The 26,051-nt window shown below is 36.7% G+C and overlaps 3 protein-coding genes and 1 pseudogene across 3 annotated transcripts; 3 read left to right on the top strand and 1 right to left on the bottom strand.

Moving 5' to 3' along the window:
* Positions 1 to 1,892: 1,892 nt before the first annotated feature.
* LOC147549302 (uncharacterized) lies at positions 1,893 to 2,986 on the top strand. The gene is made up of 2 exons (XM_086670683.1): positions 1,893 to 2,674; positions 2,782 to 2,986. The coding sequence occupies exons 1-2, from the start codon at positions 1,978 to 1,980 to the stop codon at positions 2,814 to 2,816; spliced, it is 732 nt and encodes a 243-aa protein (XP_086526809.1). The 5' UTR covers positions 1,893 to 1,977; the 3' UTR covers positions 2,817 to 2,986.
* A 2,097-nt stretch (positions 2,987 to 5,083) lies between these two features.
* On the top strand, positions 5,084 to 5,935 carry LOC147549301 (secreted RxLR effector protein 161 pseudogene; annotated as a pseudogene).
* Positions 5,936 to 10,678: 4,743 nt separating this feature from the next.
* LOC147549300 (agamous-like MADS-box protein AGL61) lies at positions 10,679 to 11,224 on the bottom strand. The gene is made up of 2 exons (XM_086668274.1): positions 10,937 to 11,224; positions 10,679 to 10,888 (listed from the first exon to the last, which is right to left on the bottom strand). Exons 1-2 carry the CDS (start codon positions 11,222 to 11,224, stop codon positions 10,679 to 10,681), a joined length of 498 nt encoding a protein of 165 aa, XP_086524400.1.
* A 12,585-nt stretch (positions 11,225 to 23,809) lies between these two features.
* Positions 23,810 to 25,855, top strand: LOC147549299 (uncharacterized). Its single transcript, XM_086668273.1, has 3 exons — positions 23,810 to 24,022; positions 24,467 to 25,113; positions 25,258 to 25,855. Exons 1-3 carry the CDS (start codon positions 23,810 to 23,812, stop codon positions 25,853 to 25,855), a joined length of 1,458 nt encoding a protein of 485 aa, XP_086524399.1.
* The last annotated feature ends 196 nt before the right edge of the window (positions 25,856 to 26,051 follow it).

Raw genomic sequence — 26,051 nt, 5'->3', positions numbered from 1 at the left:
ATAGAGCATATATTTTTCCTTGTCTGTTATAAAGATGAAGACTTAGAAAGAGATCAAGGACAACAGACAGAGATAGAAAACAGATCTGATATAAAGGGTTCAATACATGACAAAATTTGCTAAGTAAATCAATCTATACATGAATTTCGCAGAAAAAAAAGATAGAGAGAGATATACAAAAAATACAAAAATACACAACAAGAAAATAAAGATTCAAAGAAAGCAATGGTACTTTTGTTATTCATCTTGTAAACTTTGGGCCTTGTACTTTACGAATGGGCCTAATACGTACAAGCCCAATAGTATGTCCCATCCAATTAGCCCATTAAGTATTGGGCTTAGGAAACTCTATATCTAGTTCAAGAATGAGTTGTGTTGTCATGTTGTCTTGACACCTTATGGACTTGGTGTTTGACACATAAGATGAACTTGCCTTGTTGTCTTTACACCTCATGGTTTGTTGTCTTGACACATGGAATGTTTGACACCAATATGAACACAACTTGTTGTGGTAGGCAAAAGACAAAATGCAATGATGGAAATGCATTTTGTTGTAGTATAAATAGGAGATAGTAATGGATGGAAAATATGCTCTTGCTCATACAAGTTTAAGCTAGAATTTCCATCTCTATAGGCTTGAAGAAAAGAAGAGGAAAGAGTATACTTGTTCATCTTTAATCAAAGAAGAAGCTTATCATCTATTTTCTAAACACTACATGGAGAAAGGTAAACTACTTATCAAGAACTTCAAGTTTCATTTAAAGATAAAATATTATTGTGATGAACATGATGTCTCTAGATCATTTTATGTCATGGGAAGAATTTTTTGGTTACATGTTTTATCCCATGAACTCATTGTATATGTATAAATGTTTGTATTACATGTGGTATCAGAGCATAGGGTGTAGATGTTCATGTTTGTCCAAAATCTTTATTGAATTTGAATTGTTCTTGACAAGAGTTTGTATTATTGGACTCATATAGCCATTGGTTTTGTAGTTAGATGAGAACACTAATGAATCTTTGATTTCATTTATGTATTATGAATATGTTATTATGGAATAGAGATGGTGGCTACCACTCGATGATCGTGGCAACGATCATATATGTTAATTGAAAGAGATGGTGGTTACCACTCTAATGGTCGTGGCAACGATCATATATACTAATTGAAAGAGATGGTGGTTACCACTCTAATGATCGTGGCAACGATCATGTATGCTAAATGAAAGAGATGGTGGTTACCACTCGATGATTGTGGCAACGATCATCAATTAAACGATAGGGATGGTGGCTACCACCCTAGTAGGCATAGTCGTGGTTACGACTGAATTCTATACCGAAGTTTTGGTATAACTTTAAGAAAGCATAAGGATAGTTAAATAGTGGCCATGATGTGTATAATCAGTAAGAATGTCACCAAAGTGACTTATGAAGTAAGTATACATATCAATAATGGCTCACATTATTGTAATATTTTATGCGATGAAACGGTTCATATAATTGCATTATACGATTCTTTTAGTAAATAATTTGTCCAAAGATGATTTATAAGTTAAAAGGATTGTAGACTAGAAATGCAATGTATCATCTAAAAATTAGTTTATGTTGCCCAAAGGTCATAAACATTTTAAGGTTAGATGATACACTAATGGACTTGTTTATATATAAAAGGTATCATCTAAAAATTAGTTTGTGTTGCCCAAAGGTCATAAACATTTTTAAGGTTAGATGATGTACCAATGAATTTCTTTATATATAAAATAATTAATGTTATGTATGTCTTAATTTAATCCCAAAGGAGAAATTTTGATATATAGTTCATGTGCTTATGATTTGGTTATGTTTGCAGTATCTGCGCCTATATCTCTTCACTCGCAAGCTGCGTCTGTTCCAATCTTTACCGGATCAAATTTTTCAGAATGGAACGAACATACCAAGTTCACGTTAGGTGTTCTTGATTTAGATCGTGCCTTAATGTCTGATAAACCTGCTACTCTAACTGCGTCAAGTAGCACTGATGAAAAGAATAAATTTGATGTCTGGGAAAAATCGAACAGACTTAGTATGATGTTCATGCGAATGACTATTGCGAGCAACATAAAAACATCTCTTCCTCAAATTGATAATGCTAAAGACTTCATTATAGCGATTGAGGAAAGATTTCGTGCAGCTGATAAGTCTCTAGCTGGCACATTAATGGCTCAACTTACCACCATAAAGTATGACGGTGTAAAAGGAATGCATGAGCATTTGATCGAGATGACTAACATTGCAACAAGATTAAATGGACTTGGAATGAACGTAGAAGAACCTTTTCTAGTTCGCTTCATTATGAATTCCTTGTCTCCTCAATATGGTACATTCCAAATGAATTACAATTCTCTTACGGAACAATGGAATGTGAATGAACTATCAAGTATGTTAGTTCAAGAGGAAACAAGGTTGAGGCAACAAGAAAGTTTTTCTACTAATCTTGTAGCTCAAGAAGTTAGAGGAAAGAAATGGAAACCCAAGAAAGGTAAGAAAGTCATTCCACCAAAGAACACTGGACCTGCTTTAGGTCCTCAGGCCCAGATACGAAAGAAGGACAAATTCAGATGTCATTTCTGTAGAAAGTTTGGACACTTTCAGGCTGATTGTCCAAAACGTAAGGCTTGGTTCGAAAAGAAAGGTGAGCAAATAGCTCTTGTATGTTTCGAATCAAATTTTATTGAAATTCCTTCTAATACTTGGTGGCTTGATACGGGTGCTAATGTTCATATTTCTAAAACGATGCAGGGATACCTTTCAAGTCGAATCCCAAGTCAGAATGAACGTTTTATCCTAATGGCAAACCAGACTCCTTCTGAAGTTATATCTATAGGAACTTACCGTTTGAAACTAGATACTGGTTGTTTTTTAGATTTGTATAATACCCTTTTTGTACCAACCGTATCTCGTAATCTAGTTTCCATGTTTCAACTGGATATTTTAGGGTATAAGCTATCTTTGGGTAACCAATGTTTTGATTTGTACAAAAATAATCGACTTTTTGGTTGTGGTGTTGTATATGACAAGCTTTATAAAATTAGTCTTGATGATCACTTTGCAAAATCTCTTTTAAACCTGCATCCTAATGTAAATTTTGGAATTGAACATGGTATAACTAATGAGAACTCTAACAACTTGTGGCATAAAAGATTGGGGCATGTCTCCAAGGAAAGAATTATGAGATTAGTGAAGGTCGAAATACTTCCGAACTTAGACTTCACTGATTTTGGGATTTGTGTTGATTGTATAAAAGGAAAAGCAACAACACAATCCAAGAAATGAGCCACAAGGAGCAAAGAACTTCTTGAGATCATCCATACTGATATTTGTGGACCTTTCTCTACTTCATGTATTAGTGGAGAAAAATATTTTATCAACTTCATAGATGATTTTTCACGTTATGGATATGTCTACTTGTTACATGATAAATCTCAAGCTGTGAATCTTGTTGAGATTTTTATCACTGAGGTAGAAAGACAATTAGACAGAAAGGTGAAAATCATCAGATCGGATCGAGGTGGTGAATATTATGGAAGGTATGACGAATCAGGACAACATCCTGGTCTGTTTGCTAAACTCTTAGAAAAGCTTGGCATTTGTGCACAGTATACAATGCCAGGAACACCTCAGCAGAATGGTGTAGCTGAAAGGCGTAATAGAACTCTAATGGATATGGTTAGGAGTATGATGAGCAACTCTACTTTACCCATTATGTTATGGGGTGAAGCCTTTAAAACTGTTGTGTATGTCTTAAACCGAGTTCCTAGTAAGTCAGTTCCAAAAACTCCTTTTGAGTTGTGGACTGGAAGGAAACCTAGTTTAAGACACTTTCGTGTTTGGGGTTGCGCAGCGGAAGCCAGAATCTATAACCCTCAAGAAAAGAAATTGGATTCTAGAACCATTAGCGGGTTCTTTATTGGGTATCCTGAAAAATCTAAGGGATATAGATTCTATTGCCCTAACCATACCACAAGAATTGTTGAAACTGGTAATGCCAAATTCCTTGAGAATCATGACACTAGTGGGAGTACTGAATCACGAAATGTAATTATTGACGAAGTAAGGGTAACAGTTCCCATACTCTTATCTTCAGAAAAGGTTCCTATCGAAAATTGTCATCCCGGTGATAATGAACAACAAGTCAATAGCCCACCAGTTCATGATCCAGTAGAGTTACGCAGGTCTCAGAGAATAAGAAAACCTGCTATCTCTTCTGACTATCTGATATAACTCCAGGAATTTGAAAATGACATCGGGACAAACAAAGAAGATCCAGTTTCATTTTCGCATGCAATGAAATGTAATGATTCTTCTAAATGGATTGATGCAATGAATGAAGAGTTGAAATCAATGACACAAAACAAAGTCTGGGATTTAGTTCAATTACCTGAAGGATGTAAGAAAATCGGGTGTAAATGGGTCTTTAAGACCAAGCTCGACTCTAAAGGTAAAATTGAACGTTATAAGGCCAGACTTGTAGCAAAAGGTTTCACTCAGAAAGAAGGCATTGATTATCATGATACTTTTTCGCCTGTATCTAGAAAAGACTCATTTAGAATTATTATGGCATTGGTGGCTCATTACAATTTGGAGCTTCACCAAATGGATGTGAAAACCGCTTTTCTGAATGGGAGTTTAGAGGAAGAGGTCTACATGGAGCAGCCAGAGGGCTACTCTGAAATAGGGATTGAACATATGGTGTGTAAATTGAATAAGTCAATATATGGACTTAAGCAAGCTTCTCGACAATGGTTTCTGAAGTTTAATGACACCATTGTGACCTTCGGATTTAAAGAAAACATTGTTGATCAATGTATATATCAGAAGGTCAGTGGGAGTAAGTTCATATATTTGATTTTGTATGTTGATGATATCCTTCTTGCCACTAATGATCTTGGTTTATTATATGAGACCAAGAAATTTCTTTCTAATAACTTTGAAATGAAAGATATGAATGAGGCAAAATTTGTTATCGGAATAGAAATATTTCGAGATCGAGAACGAGGCATTTTGGGATTGTCTCAGAAAAGTTATATTGAAAGAGTTTTAGAAAGATTTGGCATGAAAGATTGTTCACCAACTGAAACACCTATACAGAAAGGTGACAAGTTCAACCTTATGCAATGTCCCAAGAATGAATTTGAAAGAAAAGGAATGGAAAACATTCCTTATGCTTCTGCAGTAGGGAGTCTTATGTATGCGCAAATCTGTACCCGTCCTGACATCAGCTTTGTGGTGGGTATGCTTGGTCGTTACCAAAGTAACCCAGGAATGGCTCACTGGAAAGCAGCAAAGAAGGTGATGCGGTACTTACAAGGAACCAAGGACTATAAGCTTATTTTCAGAAGAACAGACAATCTGGAAGTGATAGGTTATTCAGACTCCGACTTTGCAGGGTGCTCTGACAGTAGAAAATCCACGTCTGGATATGTGTTTCTCTTAGCCGGAGGAACTATTTCGTGGAGAAGCATTAAGCAGAGTATTTATGCGTCGTGCACAATGGAGGCTGAGTTTGTGGCATGTTATGAAGCCACAATTCATGCTTTATGGCTGCGGAATTTTATCTCAGGGCTTGGAATCGTCGACTCTATTGCCAGACCGCTGAGAATTTATTGTGATAATAGTGCTGCAGTCTTCTTCTCTAAGAATGATAAGTATTCTAGTTCTCGAGGGAGCAAACACCTTGAGCTCAAATATCTTATTGTCAAAGAGGAGGTCAGGAAACATACAGTGATTGTAGAACATATAAGTACTATGTTTATGGTTGCAGATCCATTAACTAAAGGATTGATAGCTAAGACATTTAAGGAACATGTTGCAACTATGGGTCTTAGTTATCTTTGTAACGTTATGGATTGAATGGACATATTAGTTTCTACAAACACTATAGAGATCTCATAATACTATGTTTCCTTATTCCTGCTTACTCAAGTGTACATAATAGAATTGAGTTGAAAAGTTACAGGAATAGTCTTGGCAAGACTGAAACTGTCTTGGAAGACATTCGAGCTATAAGAAACAAAATCAATTATGTGAATGATTTTGTATCTAATCTCCTTATGATCATCGTATAAGGTGAGTTCTAATGTTGTGGTACATGGAAGGAAATATATCGCTTTAAGATGTATAACCGCTATGACTCACATTAGTAACTTACTTGTTATGGTACACTAGATTCAGATTGAGTTTCTTAAATGCGCGCATAATTGTTTAAACCCTTAATCGATTTGCAATGATAGTTTCTTGCAAATATATGATTTCAATTGTATGGGCCAAGTGGGAGAATGTAAACTTTGGGCCTTGTACTTTACGAATGGGCCTAATACGTACAAGCCCAATAGTATGTCCCATCCAATTAGCCCATTAAGTATTGGGCTTAGGAAACTCTATATCTAGTTCAAGAATGAGTTGTGTTGTCATGTTGTCTTGACACCTTATGGACTTGGTGTTTGACACATAAGATGAACTTGCCTTGTTGTCTTTACACCTCATGGTTTGTTGTCTTGACACATGGAATGTTTGACACAAATATGAACACAACTTGTTGTGGTAGGCAAGACAAAATGCAATGATGGAAATGCATTTTGTTGTAGTATAAATAGGAGATAGTAATGGATGAAAAATATGCTCTTGCTCATACAAGTTTAAGCTAGAATTTCCATCTCTATAGGCTTGAAGAAAAGAAGAGGAAAGAGTATACTTGTTCATCTTTAATCAAAGAAGAAGCTTATCATCTATTTTCTAAACACTACATGGAGAAAGGTAAACTACTTATCAAGAACTTCAAGTTTCATTTAAAGACAAAATATTATTGTGATGAACATGATGTCTCTAGATCATTTTATGTCATGGGAAGAATTTTTTTGGTTACATGTTTTATCCCATGAACTCATTGTATATGTGTATATGTTTGTATTACACATCTTGCATATACCATCTTTCTCTGTCTCTTGAGAACTCCTTTTTTTCTTCATCTAGATACTTCTTTGATATTCCTATCTCTCCCTAGAATACTCTACCTATCTCTCTCTCCCTAGAATACTCTATCTCTATCCTCTCCCTTTCTATAGAATACTCTTTATCTCTCTCTATCTCTCTTAAACTCTAAGAAACTGCTGAGGAAGAAGGTGGAAGGTGGAAGAAGATAAAGTCAGAAGAGGGAATGACTTTAAATAGAGAAGGGATGGGGTGTGTTAAGGTTTGTGAAGGGACGCATATTGGTCCAACTTTTCTGTAATTTCAGTCGTTGGATCTATTGTGTAAGGCATGCAGGCGATCAGGCTCTAACGGGCGGGTCATTTAAAGGTCGGTATATCGGGTCGGACCCCGGGTAAGGAGCTCTGTCCGAGTCCCACCCATGAAACCTCGAATCAACGAGCCGTGTAAGCCCGACCTCGGGCTGAATTTATCCACGGTCTCTAACAGTTGGCGCGGTTACCTTCGGGTTTCAGGTTCCCCAACTATTTTCCGACCCTAGCCATATTAATTTATGACATCTAAAATTTTAAATTTCGTTCCACAGGTTTTCTACAATTTAAAAGTCTCCACAAATTTGTAACAATTTTGGTGAAAGGGTACAACCGTTTGAAAAGTTAGTACTTTTATTACTAATTTTGGTTTTGTCTTCAGAAGGTAAAACTTTTCAAAAAGGAATATCTTACTCTTATAGATAGGTTACCTTGTAGCCAAATCAGTATGTAGATCAAATGAAATTTTCGTTTTGTCTTGTTTTGCAACAAAAACATTTTGCCAAATTCCAATTGTTCTTGTGCTTCTTAAATAAATCTTTACATAATACTTTGTACAGATTTACATAAGGCTTGTCATGTCTTGCGAGGTAATTTGTTGGGAATCTACAAATAATTTCTAAGTGTTCGAGGGAGCAAATATTACCTTAAGGAAAGTATATTTAAGTTTTTAATCACTATCGCTCTAATTTGTTACATTGTAGACAATTTTCATAACAATATCTAGAGTGTACAATTGTCAATAGGAAACAGAATACTCTTTGATGATGTCGAAATTTGGGTTTAGGTTATCATACAAGATATAAAGATTCGCTGCTTCGAGCTGCTTTTTGTAATTCTGTGACATAACCTACAAAGAACTCAGAAACTTCTCTGACACTCAAATCAGAAAAGGGTTCTTGCAGTTAAAGAATTGAGTTTTGAACTATCGTTTCCCCAGTTTAGGTGAACGTGTTGTTTTATCTAGGCTCGTTTAGCCAACTGTTGGTAAACGGTTGTGATGAAGAGATAAAGATCCACCGGCTTAGATTTTGTTGTGCTTAAGGCTATACCTAGTAATATTAATATACATAATTTTTCGGACTAAACCACTTTCTTTTAACAATGAAAGATTTTTTGTTTTGTCTCATTACTTTTGCTATTGTCATTCTCCGCTGTTAGATTACATTAGGACTATTTCAAATCGAGTGAGCCTAAATGTTTGATGTTAGGGTCATTTATTTTGAAGAGGGGAAGTGAAAGGTTCTTGTGGGGAGACATTAAGTGAGGGAGAGATGAGATGGATATATTTATTTTGTCCTAGTCAGCAAGCATTCATTTTGTTCCAGTCAGTAAAACAAATTATGTTATATATCTCACATGTTACAAGTTACTTACAACAAAGAACTTGAAATCGCATATCTTGGAAACGTTGAGTTCAACTCCAACACAAGAAGACACAACATATTCTAAGAGCTCTTATTTCTCAATCTTCCATTGAAGTGTAATTAATAACATATATAAGTAATGGGAGAGACTATTATCGTTACTTATATGGATTGTGAGGATTTAAACTTAAAACGCAATATCAACAACTTTAATCTGCTGAAAATGCTAGACTTTTACTGAACTATAAGGCGAGGCTTTTTTATACCAGATTATTATGTAGTCATAGTATTCTTTCTGAAATTTATTGAAAGTCTCCACGACATTGGAATTTTTTTCGGTTTCAGTCCCAAATCTTTTAATATTCAAAATCGAACAGAAAGGATAACAAAACCTAACAAAAATTTATATCAAGCTAAAATTGAGAATCAGACTGAAATGTCCTAAACTTCTGCCAACGTAATTTTGTAATCTATCAAAGATTTTTTTTTTGGAGCAAATCGAAATCAAATGTTATTTTAAAAATGGCTAACAATAACCAAACATCTAGAAATCATAAAACATACCTGCCGTCATCTTGATTCCATTAACTCTGAAATCAAAAGCACAGAAAGACGGGGAAAGTTGGTTGAAATCAGGGAAATCCAAATTAACAAATGAGCAAATAAGATTTATAAATATGAATAGTGCCTGTCATCATTCCTCTGAACCCTGAAATGAGTAATGCAGAGAAAAATAATTAATGAGAATCAGAATCCTAATCACAGTGATATGAAAATAATAATCAGAGAAAAGAAAAATTTCAAGTGGATTGAAATCAAAGATGTTGTCGTTAGGGTTACTAGGAGAGAGAGAGAGAGAGAGAGAGAGAGAGAGAGAGAGAGAAAGAGAAAGAGAAAGAGAGAGAGAAGCAGAAATCAGAAAGTCAGGGAAAATGAGAATTGTATTACTATTCTTTATAGGGAAATAAAACTCGAGAGAGAGAGAGAGAAAGTGGAAGAGTTGGGAAGTAAAACGACCACAATTTAATGTTGCTTTATCCAATTCAAGATTTAAATAAGATGACATTTATTTTGTCCAAGCATCTTGCATTCATTTTGTCCCATTCAACAAAACAAGGTTATTCTAAAACGTTACTTCACTTCTAAGGCGGAATTATTTCCAAGAAAAGCAAAAAAACAAAAGGAGCATATTTTGATCAATTTCTATCACATCTCCTATAAAATTAGCAGGGGCGGCCCTGGCCCAAAGCCACCAAAGCGGTGGTTTTGGGCCCCCAATTTTGAAGGGCCTCTCCATAAATTTTTATCAATTATTTACTTGTTTCCGTACATCTTACATCAGTTAACACAAAAGAGATGCTAGTGGATTGGTCCACACAGTTGCTTGCGTCCCAACTGACTCAGATTCGTGTCCTCACAAGTGCATTTTTTTTTATAAAGCATTACAAGGAACTATTAGGGGCAACAAATTTACAAACGGCTTTGGGCCTCGTAAATGTTAGGGCCGGCCCAGAAAATTAGGCTAATATCATAATAAATTATACATCATTGTAAAAAATACAAGTTATCAGTATAACCCTGCCCTGCCAAACGAGCACCAACAAATCTTTTTTAGTATATTGATTTTTTTTCTATTATTGATGTACCGAGCAATGATCTCCATGATTATGAAACTAAAACCACAACACACACATTTACTAAATAAATTGTTTATTTGGTCCAAGAAAGTACTTCATGAGAGATAACTATCACATAGTTATGAATTTTCTTATATTTTTCATGGCATAGTTAATTTTCTTACGTTCTTTGATTTATTATATAAGAAAAAAAAAGGAATAATTTGTTGTGACGATCTTTCAAGAATACAGAAACAAACAATACCACCACATTTCTAACCAATCTGATTAATTTATTTTGGATTATGAGTAATTGGTAGAAGTAGTACAAATGAGAATCACCTAATCAATACAAATGAAACCATAATAGTCTTTGAAATTGCAGAAATGTATTGATATTTTAGGATTACTTCATCTAAGGAATGGAACCGCCAATATTGGCAGCTCCATTCATTAAGAGTTCATTAGATCGCATTGCGATCTGATTCAGACTTCCCATGTAGTTCTTCAGCATTTTCAACTCCTCCAGACCAATTTGATCAATAGGTGATTCCCACCAGAACTGGTTCACACTGGTTTGCGTACCTCGATCAAGCTCCTGACCCCTTCTTTTCTCTGCTTGAATCTAGACCATGGTGTCATAGTATTGGTTGGTCAAGTCTCTGACAACAACCCTTTTATTGGATTCAAGAACTGATGTCACAGGATTGTTGTCCCGATTGGCGTTTCCAGTGAGGAAATGGTCGATGACAGAAATGACCGATGAATGTTCAAATGAAAATGCTTTCCCAGCAGGTGAGAAGACTACAAAAGCAATCTCTACGCCACATAAAATAGAAAGCTCACTAGATTTCTTGAAAACACCAGCACGACGTTTGAAACACATCACCTGTTTGGTTACCTCATTTTGGATCCTCCTTATTTCAATCCTCTGTCGACCTATGCTGGGCCTTCTTGGCATTGTGGCTATAAAGGAAAGAAGAAGTAAAAGGAATTTTGATGAACTTGGAAGGTTGAGGTGAAGGTATATACATATAGGGGAAGGTCCTTATTGATGTACTCAAACAATCTCTCAATTAAGGATCAAATAATCATTACTAGGTTCCTAGTTGTGATTCTTCTAGAAACTATACAAATGACTATCAATATTTACCAAAAAATAAACTATAATGATTTAGGTTTACTGAACTTCCATGTTTAATCCACTACAGGACAGAGATATATAATGGGAAGTAAATCTTGCAAATATTTGATAAGCTTTCTGCTCTAAGAATACTTTTTAAAATATATATTTTTTCTTTTTCTATTAAAAAATCTTAGATGTCTGTAGAGCGAAGAGAGATTTTTTTGTATTGATAAGCGGGTACGGGCCAGACCCAGAACAAGCCAACAAATACTAACTGAAAGACAAAAAAAGGACGATTACAAAAAGTTACATGGGAAGTTTTATAAGGCCTTCCCAATTTTGTTAAAAGGCCTCCCATGAATCATTTTACTTGCTAAATTATCACTAAGGGGAGGCCTTTTAACAAAAATGAGGGAGCCCTATAAAATCTCCCAAGTTACATTAGCCCCATCCTTTCTTTAGCCTAGTTGAGCCGCATCTATTCATAATGCAATTGCTTGAGATGTCTTTTTGATGAACTTATTTTAAAAAATTAGTGAGTTCATACGTATTATGAACGACGACGATCTCTATTTAATACCTATAATACTTGGAAGAATTTGTCTACGTAGATTTGCATGAATCTCCATAATCTGTTTTTTTTTTTGTTGAAATATCTCCATAATGTGTTTAACTTTATGTTTTTTAAATATCTCCAAAGTTTAGGTCGAAATGGCTGAGAATGAGGTATGAGTCTCTGTCATGATGCAACATGACGGAGTTCTAATTCTTTTCCAGATTTTTCCGCTGCGTCACAACATAACATATTATGAATAACGAGATGATTTGAATGACACAATTAGAAATGTTACATGAATAACATGATGATTTCAACAAAACGTTTCGAAATGCTTCGTGCATTATTCATAACATATTATGATTAGCAAGTTGTTTTCGTTGTTTATCTATTCAAAATGCAATCCTTCGAAATGTCTTTTCGATCACTATCAGTTACCTATTTTAAAAATTTAGTGAGCTCACAACGTGGTATAAACGACTATCTCTGTGTTATTTGAAGGAAAAATTCGAGAGAAAGAAAGATGAAAGAGAGAAAAAGAGTGGAAGGGTGTGTTTGGTGAAAAAATATTTTCACACCTATGAAATTTTGTAACCCGGAAACTTTTCTTGTTCCCCGAATCATTGACCTAAAATTATATATCCTTGTGAGTTAATATAATTTTGATAAGTATGTTCAAAAATTTAAACAAATCTATCTGCTCAAGGGTTAAAAAAATGCCAACAACTTTAACAAGTCAGTTGTCCATTTACTCTGAAAATCTAGAGATCACAGTTTCGATTTAAATTGTGCGTGGAAAAGTGTTCGATGTGTGATTTTGACAAACATCTTTAATGGTTTTAATGAAACCCAAGGAAGTAGATAGTGGTGTATAATTCTAATGTCAACTAACCAAGGTATTGTTTCCGAGTAGAATAATTAGACATTTATCAATTCCGAAACCAATAAAGACAATAAGCCTAAAATAAAATATGAAATAGAAAATAAGACAGAAACTGTACTTTTTATGTGGGCCTAAAGTCTACAATCATTTTTCCCCCTCCCATAAATGTGTAAAGCAATCCCACATTGGTGGGAGACAGGAGTGTGGTGCTCCTCTTAAGAGGTTAAGCACCCTTCCCCAGTGCGGTCTTTTAAAACCGTGAGGTCCAAATGTGCCAAAGCGGACAGTATCACTAGCAGTCCGGAAGGTTGGTCCGCACCATCCTGTAACACGTTATCAGCACGATTCACTCTACTATGATGTGGTCTTGGGAGGGTGTGTTGTAAAGCAATCCCACATTGGTGGGAGACAGGAGTGTGGTGCTCCTCTTAAGAGGTTAAGCACCCTTCCCTAGTGAGGCCTTTTAAAACCGCGAGGTCCAGGTGTGCCAAAGCGGACAGTATCACTAGCAGTCTGGAAGGCTGGTCCGCACCATCCTATAACAATAAATATATTCTAACTCATTAGTAAAGCAAAGGTTTTTTTTAAGGTTGAGTTAACCAAGCTATTGTTCCGGAAAATTATATTTCCAAAAAATTTATTACCAAAATCTTTTGTTGCCTACACATCCTATATCTCCCTAATAGGAAATTAATTTACCTCTCCATCTTCCTGCAACCCCATGAAAGTATAATTTAAGAGTTGGTTTTGTCTCTATCTATTCTCAAGCTAACATGTTCATCATTAATTTGTTCATCTTAAGATGTTTCAATTTTTTTAAGTGGTTCACCGATATTCAGGCATCCAATCTTTTTAGTCTTTGGCCCCCTGTACCTGCTGGCTTTTTGTTTGTTTTAAGGAGATATCTTGTATTGTTTCTCTTATGTTCCTTTTGGATAATGGGATCTTTTTTGTGTTTATTCTGTCTCTGCTAGTTCTTACTGTCTTACCTTTTCTTGTTTTGTTTAATTCTATTTTGTGTTAGTTTTTTTTTTTTTTTTTGATGAAATTTGGCGTTGGCCTTATTTATTCATTCAAATATTCAGCTACATGAGAGTAGCTCCAATTCTAACACTCTTACAATGCATTGTGGGGGATTGAATTCCTCCCACTGTTTACATAGTTTAAGCATGAAAGCCTCTTTTGCTAGATAATGAGCAATCTCATTGTGTTCTCTAGGGATGGCATAAAATTTCACCTCATCAAACAGTTGTACTTCATCATGTTTATCATTGATTATATTTCGAATTTGCCAAGGAATACTAGTATTCTTCGATTCACAAGCTGTTATAATCGATTTCGAATCTCCTTCTATCACCACTCTTCTGTGTGAATGGTTCTTAGCTAACCTCAGTCCCATTAAAACCGCTTTTGCTTCCGCCTCAAGCGCACTTCCTGCAATATAGTACTCCGTTTCAGCAGCTATGAATGAATTGTTATAGTTTCTCATAACCACAGCTGATGCCCCTTCTCCATTTTTGTATGATCCATCCACATTTAGTCTTACTTCATCTTCCATTAACACACCCCTTGTTGCTCTTTGTGAATTATTTTCCAAATTTGTATAGTTGCTGTCCCCATTTTCCTTTAAGTTTGTTTCATAGGCCATAAACAAATCAATTGCCTCCTTAATGGTTTTCAACACATCAGGAGTTTTACCATCAAATATCTTTCTGTTTCTTGCCTTCCAGATTGTCCAAATTAAGTAAGCACTTATTCTCACACCTTCATCTTCTACTCTGATTTCAATCCATTCTTTAATTTTCTCTTGGATGGTGTTATTATCCTCAAATCGATAGCCTAAAGGAGATCGAAACCAGATTTCCTTTGCAAACTTACACTCTTTAAAGAGATGGTTAATGTCTTCTTCATATTCTTCACACATCGGACATAGTTTAGGTTCTATATTATTTAATCGAAGGACTTTGAGTTTGGTGGGTATTGCATCGTTCAACACTCGCCATATAAACATTTGTACTTGTGGAATGACCTCGAAGTTCTTCCATAGTTTTTGCCATTTAAAATCTGATGTACTACCAGTAGTGTTATTCGAACTTGACGGTTGATTTGACAAAATGGATTTATATAAGGATTTTGCAGTGAATTGTCCTTTTCCAGTGAATACCCATATAAGTTTGTCTTCACTTGCTGAATTTCCTAATTGAATCTTCATAATTTCCCGAGCCGAAACACTATCAAATACTTGATCAATTAGTGTTTGATTCCACCTCTTCGTGTGTTGGTCGATTAACTCTTTCACCATATATAAATTCGGTATTTCCTCATTCTCTTCATTTTTCCCTGGTCTAAACCCATTGAGCGAAGGAACCCAAGGGTCTTCCCATATTCGGGTGCTTGCTCCATTGCCTATACTCATGCACCTACCTGATTCTAATTCTTTCCTCATGTCCATCATACTTTTCCAAGTATTGGTAACATTGGATTTACATGTATGAGACCAGAAATCTTCATGTTTGAGATATTTTGCTGTCAATAAACGAACCCATAAAGCCTCCTTTTCATTCTGAAACCTCCACACTAATTTGCCGACTAACGATTTGTTTACTATGCCGATGTTCCGAATACCAAGACCTCCCTTTTTTTGATCGGATTGTAATCTCTGCCAACTCATAAAATGCATTTTTTTCTGTCCTACCTCATGTCCCCACCAAAAATTTCTTTGATGTTTTTCAATTTCATCAAGTACCTTCTTTGGGACTAAATTTGTAGACAAAAAATATACTGGAATTGTTGCTAGTTCATTCTTTAGCAAAACAGTTCTACCTGCATAGGATAAAGAATTTCTTTTCCAACCAGATAATTTAGAGGACAATTTGTGTAAGATGAAGTCATATGAAGTACTCTTATGTTTGGGTTTGAGTAAGAAATTACCCAGATACTTGTGGTTGTACTCCATTTCTTTCACTCCCAACAAATTCATCACCTCACTTCTCCTATGAAATGCACAATTTTTACTAAAATGTATGGATGACTTATGATAATTTATTTGTTGACCCGAGATTCTTGCATATTGGTTCAGAATTTCCTTTAGTTGATTGATATTGTTGTCTGAAGCTTGACCAAAAAACAGTAAGTCATCGGCAAACATAAGATGATTGACTGATGGTGCATATCTATTTATCTTCAATCCTTCATACAACCCTGTCGTTTCATAGTAAGTTACTAATTGGGTTAGTGTTTCTGAGCATAGGATGAATAGGTACGGACTTAACGGACAACCTTGTCTCAGTCCTCTTTCACTTCGAAAATTTCCTTTTGGTCTCCCGTTTATAAGTATTGAATACGAGGTGGAACATACGCAATTCATAATCAATCTATGTATCTTACCGTTAATTCCGAATCTGATGAGAACCTCACCCAAGAAATTCCAGTTGACTCTATCATATGCTTTCGCCATGTCTACTTTGAGTGCAAAAGCTCCATTTTTTGCTTTTGTATACTTCAAAGAGTGAATTATTTCTTGGGCAATAATCAGATTATCACAAATTTGACGGCCAGGAACAAATGCATTCTGTACTAATGACACCATTCTAGTCAATAATGGCCTACCCGATTTGTTATGATCTTAGTAATTACTCTATATAATACATTACATAGAGCAATTGGTCTAAAATCACTCGGATGTTCGGGAGCCTGAATTTTTGGTATTAAAACGATGTGTGTATGGTTCAAAGTACCTGGTATCTCTCCTGTTTCGAAAATGGTATTTATCTGATTGCATACTTCATCCCCCACTATCTGCCAACACTTCTTATAGAATAAGCTTGGGAATCCATCAGGCCCTGGCGCCTTGTAAGATTTCATATTCTTGATAACTTCCCAAATTTCTTCTTTGCTCGGTGATTTGCTTAATAGAGTATTTTCATCATTCTGCACTGGATGTTTGGTCAATACTAATGAATTTGGTATGGGTATTACTGCTTCCTCCCTTGTAAACCTGAAAAAATGATCAACAAATATGTTAGCAATTTTCTCTGGATCAGCCGTCCAGTTTTGATCCTCCATTTTAATGGCATAAATGGTATTTTTCCTCCTTCGATTCAATACTGATAGGTGAAAGAATTTTGTATTTTTGTCATTATCTTGAATCCATTGCTTTTTTGCTCTTTGGCTCCAGAATTTCTCTTCCATATGATATAACTCAGACAGTTTTATTTGGACTCTTTGCTCCTCTTCTATAGTTTGCATTGTTGGTGTTTTCGACTGTATCTCCAATAGTAGTCTCTTATGTTCTTCAATTTGATAAAAGATATTGCCCACATTCTTTTTACTCCACTTTTTCAGTATTCCTGCAAGTGTGGCAAGTTTGTCAATAACCCTTCCATTTATTGTTGCCCATTCTTGTTTCATCATCCCCTCAAATTCTCTATGTTGTAGCCAATGTGATTCAAATCTAAATGGTGGCTTTCTTTTAGGTCGGCCTTTGCTTAACTTTAATATAATAGGTGCATGATCACTTTCAAACCTTGGCAAATGTTTCACATGAGCATCCGGAAATCTTACTCTCCACTCTGACGAAACTAAAGCTCTGTCTAGTCGTTCTCTAATATGTTCATTATCTTTTCTACCATTCACCCATGTGTAAGCGGGGCCAGAATATCCCAAATCCATGAGATCACAATCCGATATCATGTCTCTGAATTGAGTAGCTGCTCTTCTATTTAAGCCATTACCTCCCCATTTTTCTTTGCTTGATTGAATTGCATTAAAGTCTACGATGGCACACCATGGTTCAGATAGTTGTGTACTAAACACTCTCAAAAAGTCCCAGAATTTCTCTCGTTCATGAGTAATCGGTGGTCCATACACCCCTAGCAAGCTCCATGGAATATTACTCTCGATTGTATTGATTCTGCTGTGTATGTGGTTTGGAGATGAGCTAACCACATTTACCTGGATATTATCTTCCCATAAGAGCCACAAACCTCCACTCAACCCAATTGCAGGTACAAAGTAATGGTTTTTGTATAATAACTTCTCAGCCCATTTCTTCGATGAATTTTGCGACAATTTTGTTTCGGACAAAAAAACAATGGACGGCTTAATTGCCCGGAGGAATGAATTCAATGTTTGAATAGTCGATGTATTCCCCAAACCTCGACTATTCCAACTTAGGACTATCATTGAGTTAGCGGCCTTTCTGGGCTGGCCGCCATTGCCCTATTGTTGAGATTCTTTGATAATTTCCTAGCTTTCTTGTTACTATGCAGTTCTTCCTCTTCTTCACTAAAAGAATTTCTGTCTCTTTTCCCATTTTCCTTCTTTTCCATCACTGTCACAGTTTTACTAGTAATTGCACTTCTTGCTAATCTTTTCAAGTTCTGAGTTCGAGTTCTAATTGTCAAATTTTTTCCTCTCATCCTCTTTTCTGGCTCTTTCCTGTTTGTTATTTCAGTGGTTTTTGTATTTTCTCCCAATGGCGCTTCAATAGTTGTTCCTGATGTTAGTTGGGCCTTTTGGCTTTCAAGCCCAACATAAGTTTCTTCTTCAACATAGGATAAGTTGGCATGTTTTAATCCCTCTGAACCTTGATTATTTGTAACCAAATTGGTTCCCATTTCATAATCCATCGAATCTTCTTCTTCTGCAGTTTTATTAGGCGTATTGGTAAGTTGATTTTCACCAATTCCCTCCTCTGATTTGTTTCCATCTTTAAGGTTATCTTCATTCGATTTTTGGAAGTAAGATTCCTCCTCACTATTCTTTCCTGATTCGAATCTATCAATTAGTAGCAGTTTGGAAACCTTCCTTAATCTATTAGATATTGCTTGATCTTCACCGTTCTCCTCCAGATCTGCCCGTATCTCCTCAAGATCTTCCTTCGTCGGTTCTTGGTTTCTCCGGTTCGAATTACCGCCGGTTGATGGTGGTTTTTTCTCAAATTTGATTGTAGTTCTGTACTCTGCTTTAATCGAATCATCTAGTCTGGGTAGTAATAATTCTTTTGCTTTGTTTTGTACTTCTATGGACCAATCATCAGAGATAGCATCTCTTATTTCTGACCTAGTTTTGCAGTTCTTCAGTTGATGCCCTAGCTTCCCACAATAATGGCAGAATTTATTTAATTTCTCGTATTTGAATTCGATTTCGCATTTCTTTTCATCTGTTAATGTAGCTGTGAGGTTTGTTAACAAGGCTTCATTGATGTTCACAATAATTTTAACCCTGGCATATTTCCCCCACCGCACTATATCTTCATCCTTGACTAATTTGACAATTCCTAGTTTATTCCCAATTTTTTCAACTGCCTCTTTAGTCAAGTATTCAATAGGTAATCCGTGGATTTGCACATTAAACTCCGCTTTATCAAACTTGTAGTCTCTTGGTATTTTGTTTTTGTCACAGTTCTCCATCAATATGAGGTCATCATTTATGTACGAAGGGGATCTTCTTGCCACGTCTTCTTGATCTGTTTTCTTGTCGAATTGTATCAGATATGAGTTTCTATAAAACTCTTTAATGATTATGTCTCCTATTGGTTTCCATAGTTTCTTCAGGATCTGCTTCAGAGTTATCAAACTATATGTTCTTTCCGACATCAGTTTTATTGCCATACTTTTCCTCCAATCGTCTTTAGGTTTTGTATCAGAGTTTGTAAGAGTGACTTCTTCACTTTTTTTCACCATTAATGCTCCCATTAGTTCCACAATTGAGTCATATTTTGTGTTAGTTTTTTTATCTGTTTCTCTTAGCTAAGGTTCTGTGTTGATCTCCATCAGGGAAAGGATCTTTTGGCATAGGTCAATTTGATTTTCAGGTTGCACCTAGCCAGCTGGGCTCTTCATTTGGAGGTGCCCTTATATCTTTTTATTTGCCATTGTTGTGGACTAGTAGTCGCCGGTGGTGCTTTCTGGTTTTTGTCGTTCACCTCTGCTTTGGTTTTGGTGTAGACTTAGACCTTTTGGACTTAGTGGGCCCATGGACATTCAATCCCCAACAGATAATCAAACCCCAACGGACCTGGCCTTTCTGGCCTGGAATGTTAGGGGTTGTGGCTATATCACCAACATAAAACATTTGTGACGCCTAATTAAAGAGCATAATCCCGATTTTATCTTCTTGTCTGAAACTAAATGTATTAATGTTAACTTAGACCAAATTTTAAATCTCGGCAACATTTATAAACACCATACAGTTAATCCCATTAACAAAGCCGGGTGGGTTGGCTCTATATTGGTCCCCTAATTATTCCCTCGACATCTTGTAAACAGACCAAAACATGATCCACGCTAAAGGCACCCAAATCGATAACAATTGTCAATTCTATGTAACTGCCTTTTATGGGTGTCTGTATAGCAACAACAAAATGAGACCCTGCGAGACTCTAGCTAGCCACACCCCGGACAATCGGAATCCTTGGTTAGTGATAGGTGACCTGAATTGTATCTTGCACCCGTCTGAAAAATTAGGAGGGAAAGAGGCCCATTGCTCTAACATGATTAAATGCAAGCAGGCCATAAATCGACTGGGCCTCCAAGACATTGGCTATTCAGGCTATCCTTTCACTTGGACTAATAAACAATTTAAGGGTAACCTTATTCAGGAGAGACTAGACAGAGCTCTGGTCAATCACAATTGGCTATCCACCTTTCCTCACTCCAAGCTCACCCACCTCCCTACTATTGGCTCTGACCATAATCCCATCATCCTAACCACCAAACCTAACATTTCTTCGGGGCGCAAACCCTTCAAATTCATCCGTACTTGGATGTCTCATCAAAATTGTGCTCAATTCATCAAAACCAATTGGACTTCTCTCCCAAATCAAATTCAGCCCAAACTTAACTCTCTGGCCATTCGCTTGTCGAAGTTGAACAAAGAGGTCTTCGGTCATCTGGACACAAACATAAAACAACTTACCAACAAAATTCAGAACATTCAAGACCCGGTGATCTTTAAAGAGACATTCACCCAAATCGAAACTCTTCTTTTCGGGCAAGAGAGTCTTTGGAAAGAAAAGTCCAGAATAGCCAATCTTAACCTGGGTGACAGAAATACCAAGTATTTCCACGCCAGTGCCGTCACTCGTAATCGTAAAAACCAAATTCACTCCATTAAAAAAGATGATAACTCTTGGACCAACAATGAGGCAGAAATTTCTTCCATCTTTTCCAATCATCTTCTTAATATCTCCACCTCGATTGGTTCAAGTTTCTCCACTAATCTTCTGGAGTGTTTCTCTCACCAAATCAATCCTCTTCAGAATAAATCCCTTATCTCTACCCTAATAATAGAGGAAATTAGAAAGGCTATTTTCTCTCTCAAGCCAAGGGCAGCACCTGGTCCAGACGGCTACACCCCTTTCTTCTACCAATCCAATTGGGAAACGGTACAGGAGGACATAAAAGATATGGTCACTCATTTCTTTAGCACTGCTTCCCTCCCGCCTCAGTCTAATCATTCTCACATTTGTCTTCTCCCTAAAACTAAAACTCCTCAATCCCCAGCTGACTTCATACCGATAGCCTTCTCAATACGACCTATAAAATTATCACTAAAATCATGGCTAACCGTCTCAAAATCATCCTGCCATATCTCATTTCCCCCTTTCAGGCAGCTTACGTGCTTGGTAGGCAGATCACTGACAACATTCTGATCAGCCAAGAACTTGTCCATTCCTTTGAAAAGATCCGTGGGTCTAAAAGCTACTTCGGTCTCAAACTTGACATGTCTAAAGATTTTGACCGCATTGAATGGAGGCACCTGGAGAAAATCATGACTATCGTGGTGTTCTCTTCTCATTAGATCAATCTGATCAAAGCTTGTCTCAACTCCAGCACCATGGCAGTGCTCATTAATGGTCGCGCTGGATCTACTTTCGAGGTTAGTCGAGAAATCAGCCGAGGTAACCCCCTCTCTCCCTTTTTGTTCGCTATTGTCATGGAAGGTCTTAGCCGTATGCTGGAGAATAACAACAACCAGAACTCTTTCGTCGGCTTTCCTCTTCCCAACTCCAATCTTACCATTAAGTACCTCTTATTTGCGGATGATTGCATCATTTTCGACCAAAATACTCTCGAGAATGCGCACAATCTCAAACAAATTCTGAAAGAATTCAGTGAGGCCTCCGGTCAAATGATAAACTACGCTAAATCCAACATCTTTTTCTCCATAAACTCGCACCCCAAATTTAAAAGGATGATCATTTGTAACCTCAAAGTCTATCAATCTTCGTCCGAAGATAAATACCTTGGCACAAATCTTTTCATCGATAGAAACGAAAATTAAGCTTTCAAATCCCTTCGCACCCAAATTAAAAACAAACTCTCCAAGTGGCAAACCAACCTTATCTCGCAAGCGGGTCGCTCGATAGTAATTTCAACAGTTGCAGCGGTCGTTCCTCGATACCAAATGCAGTGCTTTGCCATTCCCAAAGGCATTTATAACAGCATCGAGTCCCTACAAAGGACTTTCTGGTGGGGAAAATCCAAAACATTTCATACTATCAACTGGTCCGCCACTTGTAAGCTATGCAAATTAGGAGGGCTAGGGCTTCGACTTCATCTCCTTGATTATCAAGCATTTCTCAACAAACTTAATTGACGACTTCTCAATAATCCTCGCTCCATTTGGGTTCAAGTTTTCAAAGCTAAATATTTCCCAAAATCGGCTAAAACCTCCCCTTCTAAAGGTATTCCTTTGAAAATGTTGTACGAACAGTCTACCAGTTAAGGACAAAATTGGTAGGTATATTGGTAACATCTATAATTGTATATTGTGATGATAATGAAACTTTAGACCATGTGATGTTACACTACAACTAAGCCAGAGTGATTTGGTTTCACTCTCAGGTTAGATCTGAACAATTAACCACGGTAAGTCAATGGATTCAACAATGGAAAAAATTAGATGAGGAAATTACTACTTTATATGCTAAAATCCGATGGTTTATCTGGAAAGCTAGGTGCGAAAATTGTTTTAGCACTAAAAAATAGACTCATTTACAGATGATCAATCGCATCAACAATATGTCAACCACGCTACTCAAAATTGAATCCATAATAACTAACAAATGCAGGGAAAAACCACAACAACAACAATGGAGACATCCATCGACACCATTTCTTAAGATCAATGTAGACGCCTCTTATATGCAACTTACAAAATAAGAAGGAATAGAGTGTATTTATCCATGATGACGAAGCAAATTTTATCATAGCGATAGCAGATACAGTCAGAGGACAAACTTGATGCGGGAGCAATAGTGTTTGATAGCCAGGGCTGGAACAACCAGAGCTAGAGCAAGCAGCGGTGGGCAAGCCTACCAACGGGCTGAGCGTTACTTTGTTGAAGTTGGACCAACTAAGCAATGATTACCAACTAAGCAATGATTAAATATGGGCTTTAACGAGAATTATTGAAGACTTGAAGAGTCATTTTTTTTTCGTAATCTGCATTAAATTTAGTCTCGTCGTTCTACATTCATGCATTTAAACTAAGTTGTTTCTAATGTAACTAGTTTCCATGCATATAGACTAGCTTTTATTTCTCATTTAATGTATTCTCCTCTATATAATGAGGCTTATTATCAATGGAAAAATCAGAAAACGAATTGAGAAATTATAGAGTCTTTTGTGACTTTTGATATATTTAGATCAATTCCTTTATCCTTTGTTTTTGGAAGAACCATTGGTGGTGGATTTCGAGCGTCTTTATCATCTGGTGGTGGCAACTTTATCCAGGTGTGGTGTTAGCTCAACCGGTTTCTTTATCACTTTGTAGTGGAAACTTTATCAAAGTGTGGTGATCCGGATCTTCCTAGTCTTGTTACGATCTTACCTTCACTCAGCATTCACGCTTCTAGTGAAACACATCAAGTGGTATCAGAGCTCTAATTCAGGTTGGTAGAGTGAAATTATAATTCAGAAGCTTATAATTCAAGTGGTATCAAGTGAAATTATAAATCTCATGTTTTGATAATATGGAATTTTCAAGAGGATTGACTCTCGACCAAGCATACGCTGAGCGTATTGGGAGAGAAATGGAGGAAATGAGGCAGCAAATGCATCAAATGGTTCAGGCTTTTAATGGCATGAATGTGCAAGCGCAACCAAGAAGACAAAGAGTTGGAGATAACCATTCATCTTTTGATGAAGACAGACGGGTTTCTCTTATTTTTAATGATGATCATAGTGTTAGTTCTGGATGTGGGAGAAGAAGAGATACTCGACCACATCAGCAGCACACTCGGCAAGAAGAATTCAAAGTTGATTTTCCTGATTTTGAAGGTAATCTAAATCCAGATGACTTTCTAGATTGGTTAAGATCAATGGAACGTGCATTTGAATATAATATTTATGATGATGAGAAGAAGTATAAAATAGCAACCTTAAGGCTAAAGGGTTATGCTAGCCTTTGGTAGGATACTCTTAAGTCGCAACGTTTAAGAGAAGGCAAGACTAGAATCAGGTCTTGGGAGAAGCTAAAACGACTTATGAAGAGGAGATTTTTACCCGATGATTACAAGCAAGATTTGTACCTAAAGCTTACACACTTGCAGAAAGAAAAAAGGACTGTAGAATAATATACAAGGGAGTTTGATCTTCTGCAATTACGGTGTGATGTTCAAGAACCACAGGAAAGGACTATTGTACGCTTTGTACATGGTTTGAATGATGAGATTTCAACCAAGGTGGAGCTGCAACCTTTTTGGACTTTTGATGACGTCAAGAAGCTTGCTATCAAAGTGGAGAAGAAAAACAAAGTAAGAAGGAAGCCATACACTAGACCCTACAATCCAGTTTCTTCTTTGATTCCAAAAGGAGCTGTGAAAGGTGATGTTAGTGGCAGCAACAAAAAGCCAGAAGTTCAGAATTCTGCAAAACCTATGGAGCTGAATTTGAAGAAGTGCTTTAAATGTCAAGGATTTGGGCATTTCCAGGCTCAATGTCCTAATCGAAGAGTTATGACAATTCAAGAGATTGAGGAGATTGAAGAAGAACTAAAACAGAATTCTCATGATTTAGAAGCCCTTGATCAAAAGGTTCATGAAGAAGATGATGAGATCATTGAACAACCTGATCGTGGGGAATTGTTAGTAATACGAAGAGTGTTACACTTTGTTCCGATTACAGAGGAAGAACAACGAGAAACCATTTTCTCAACTCGTTGTACAATTAAGGGAAGAGTATGCAGTGTGATTATTGACAGTGGGAGTTGTACCAATGTCGCATCAAGTACACTTGTGGAGAAGCTGAGTTTGCCAACTATAAAGCATCAACAACCGTAAAAACTGAAGTGGTTGACTGAGGGGAGCAAGTTGCAAGTTTCTAAACAGGTTGTGATTTCCTTTTCTATTGGGAAGAACTTGCATGATGAGGTGGTCTGTGATGTTATTCCAATATATGCTTGTCATCTATTGCTTGGCAGACCTTGGGAGTTTGATAGAAAAGCTGTACATGATGGGTACAAGAACACTTATTCTTTTCATAAGGATAAGAAGCACATTACATTGACACCATTATCACCTACTATGTGTGCTAAGTCTGCAGCGGAGAAATGCAAGGAGAACATGTTTTTAGGTGAAACCAAAATCATGAAGAAGATGGGCAGGGGCAAGGAGGTCTTTGCTTTGCTAGTGGTTGAAAAGAATGCGGGAGCTGAAGTGATTTCTCATCCATTGATGCTGGAATTGATGAATGAGTCCAGTGATGTTTTTCCTAAAGATTTACCACCCGGACTACCTCCAAACAGGGGTATTGAGCACCAAATTGATTTACTACCAGGTGTACCTTTGCCAAATCGTCCAGCTTATAGATGCAACCAAGAAGAGGCTAAGGAGTTCCAGAAACAAGTGCAAGAGCTGATTGATCGATGGTATGTCTGGGAGAGCATGAGTCCATGTTTTGTACCAGCTCTGCTTGTACCAAAGAAAGATGGTTCTATGAGGATGTGTGTAGACAACCGAGCTATTAACAAGATAACTATCAAGTATCGTTATCCTATCCCCAGGTTGGATGACAGCTAGATGAGTTGAATGGATCAAAGGTATTCTCAAAAATTGACCTAAGGAATGGATATCACCAGATCAGAATGAAGGAAGGTGATGAATGGAAGACTGCATTCAAGACAAAGAGTGGCTTGTTTGAATCAAGGAATGAAACTTCCCGAAATTTCACCGAAATTTCGCGAAACGTTTCCTAAAATGAGATTAGGTGCACGAA

This window comes from Eschscholzia californica, unplaced genomic scaffold, assembly GCF_041429995.1.
Source record: "Eschscholzia californica isolate CP2 unplaced genomic scaffold, dmEscCali1.0.p SCAF_3, whole genome shotgun sequence".
Lineage (NCBI taxonomy): Eukaryota > Viridiplantae > Streptophyta > Magnoliopsida > Ranunculales > Papaveraceae > Eschscholzia > Eschscholzia californica.
Note: the sequence above shows the minus strand (reverse complement) of the source record. Positions and strands in the feature narration are given on the sequence as shown.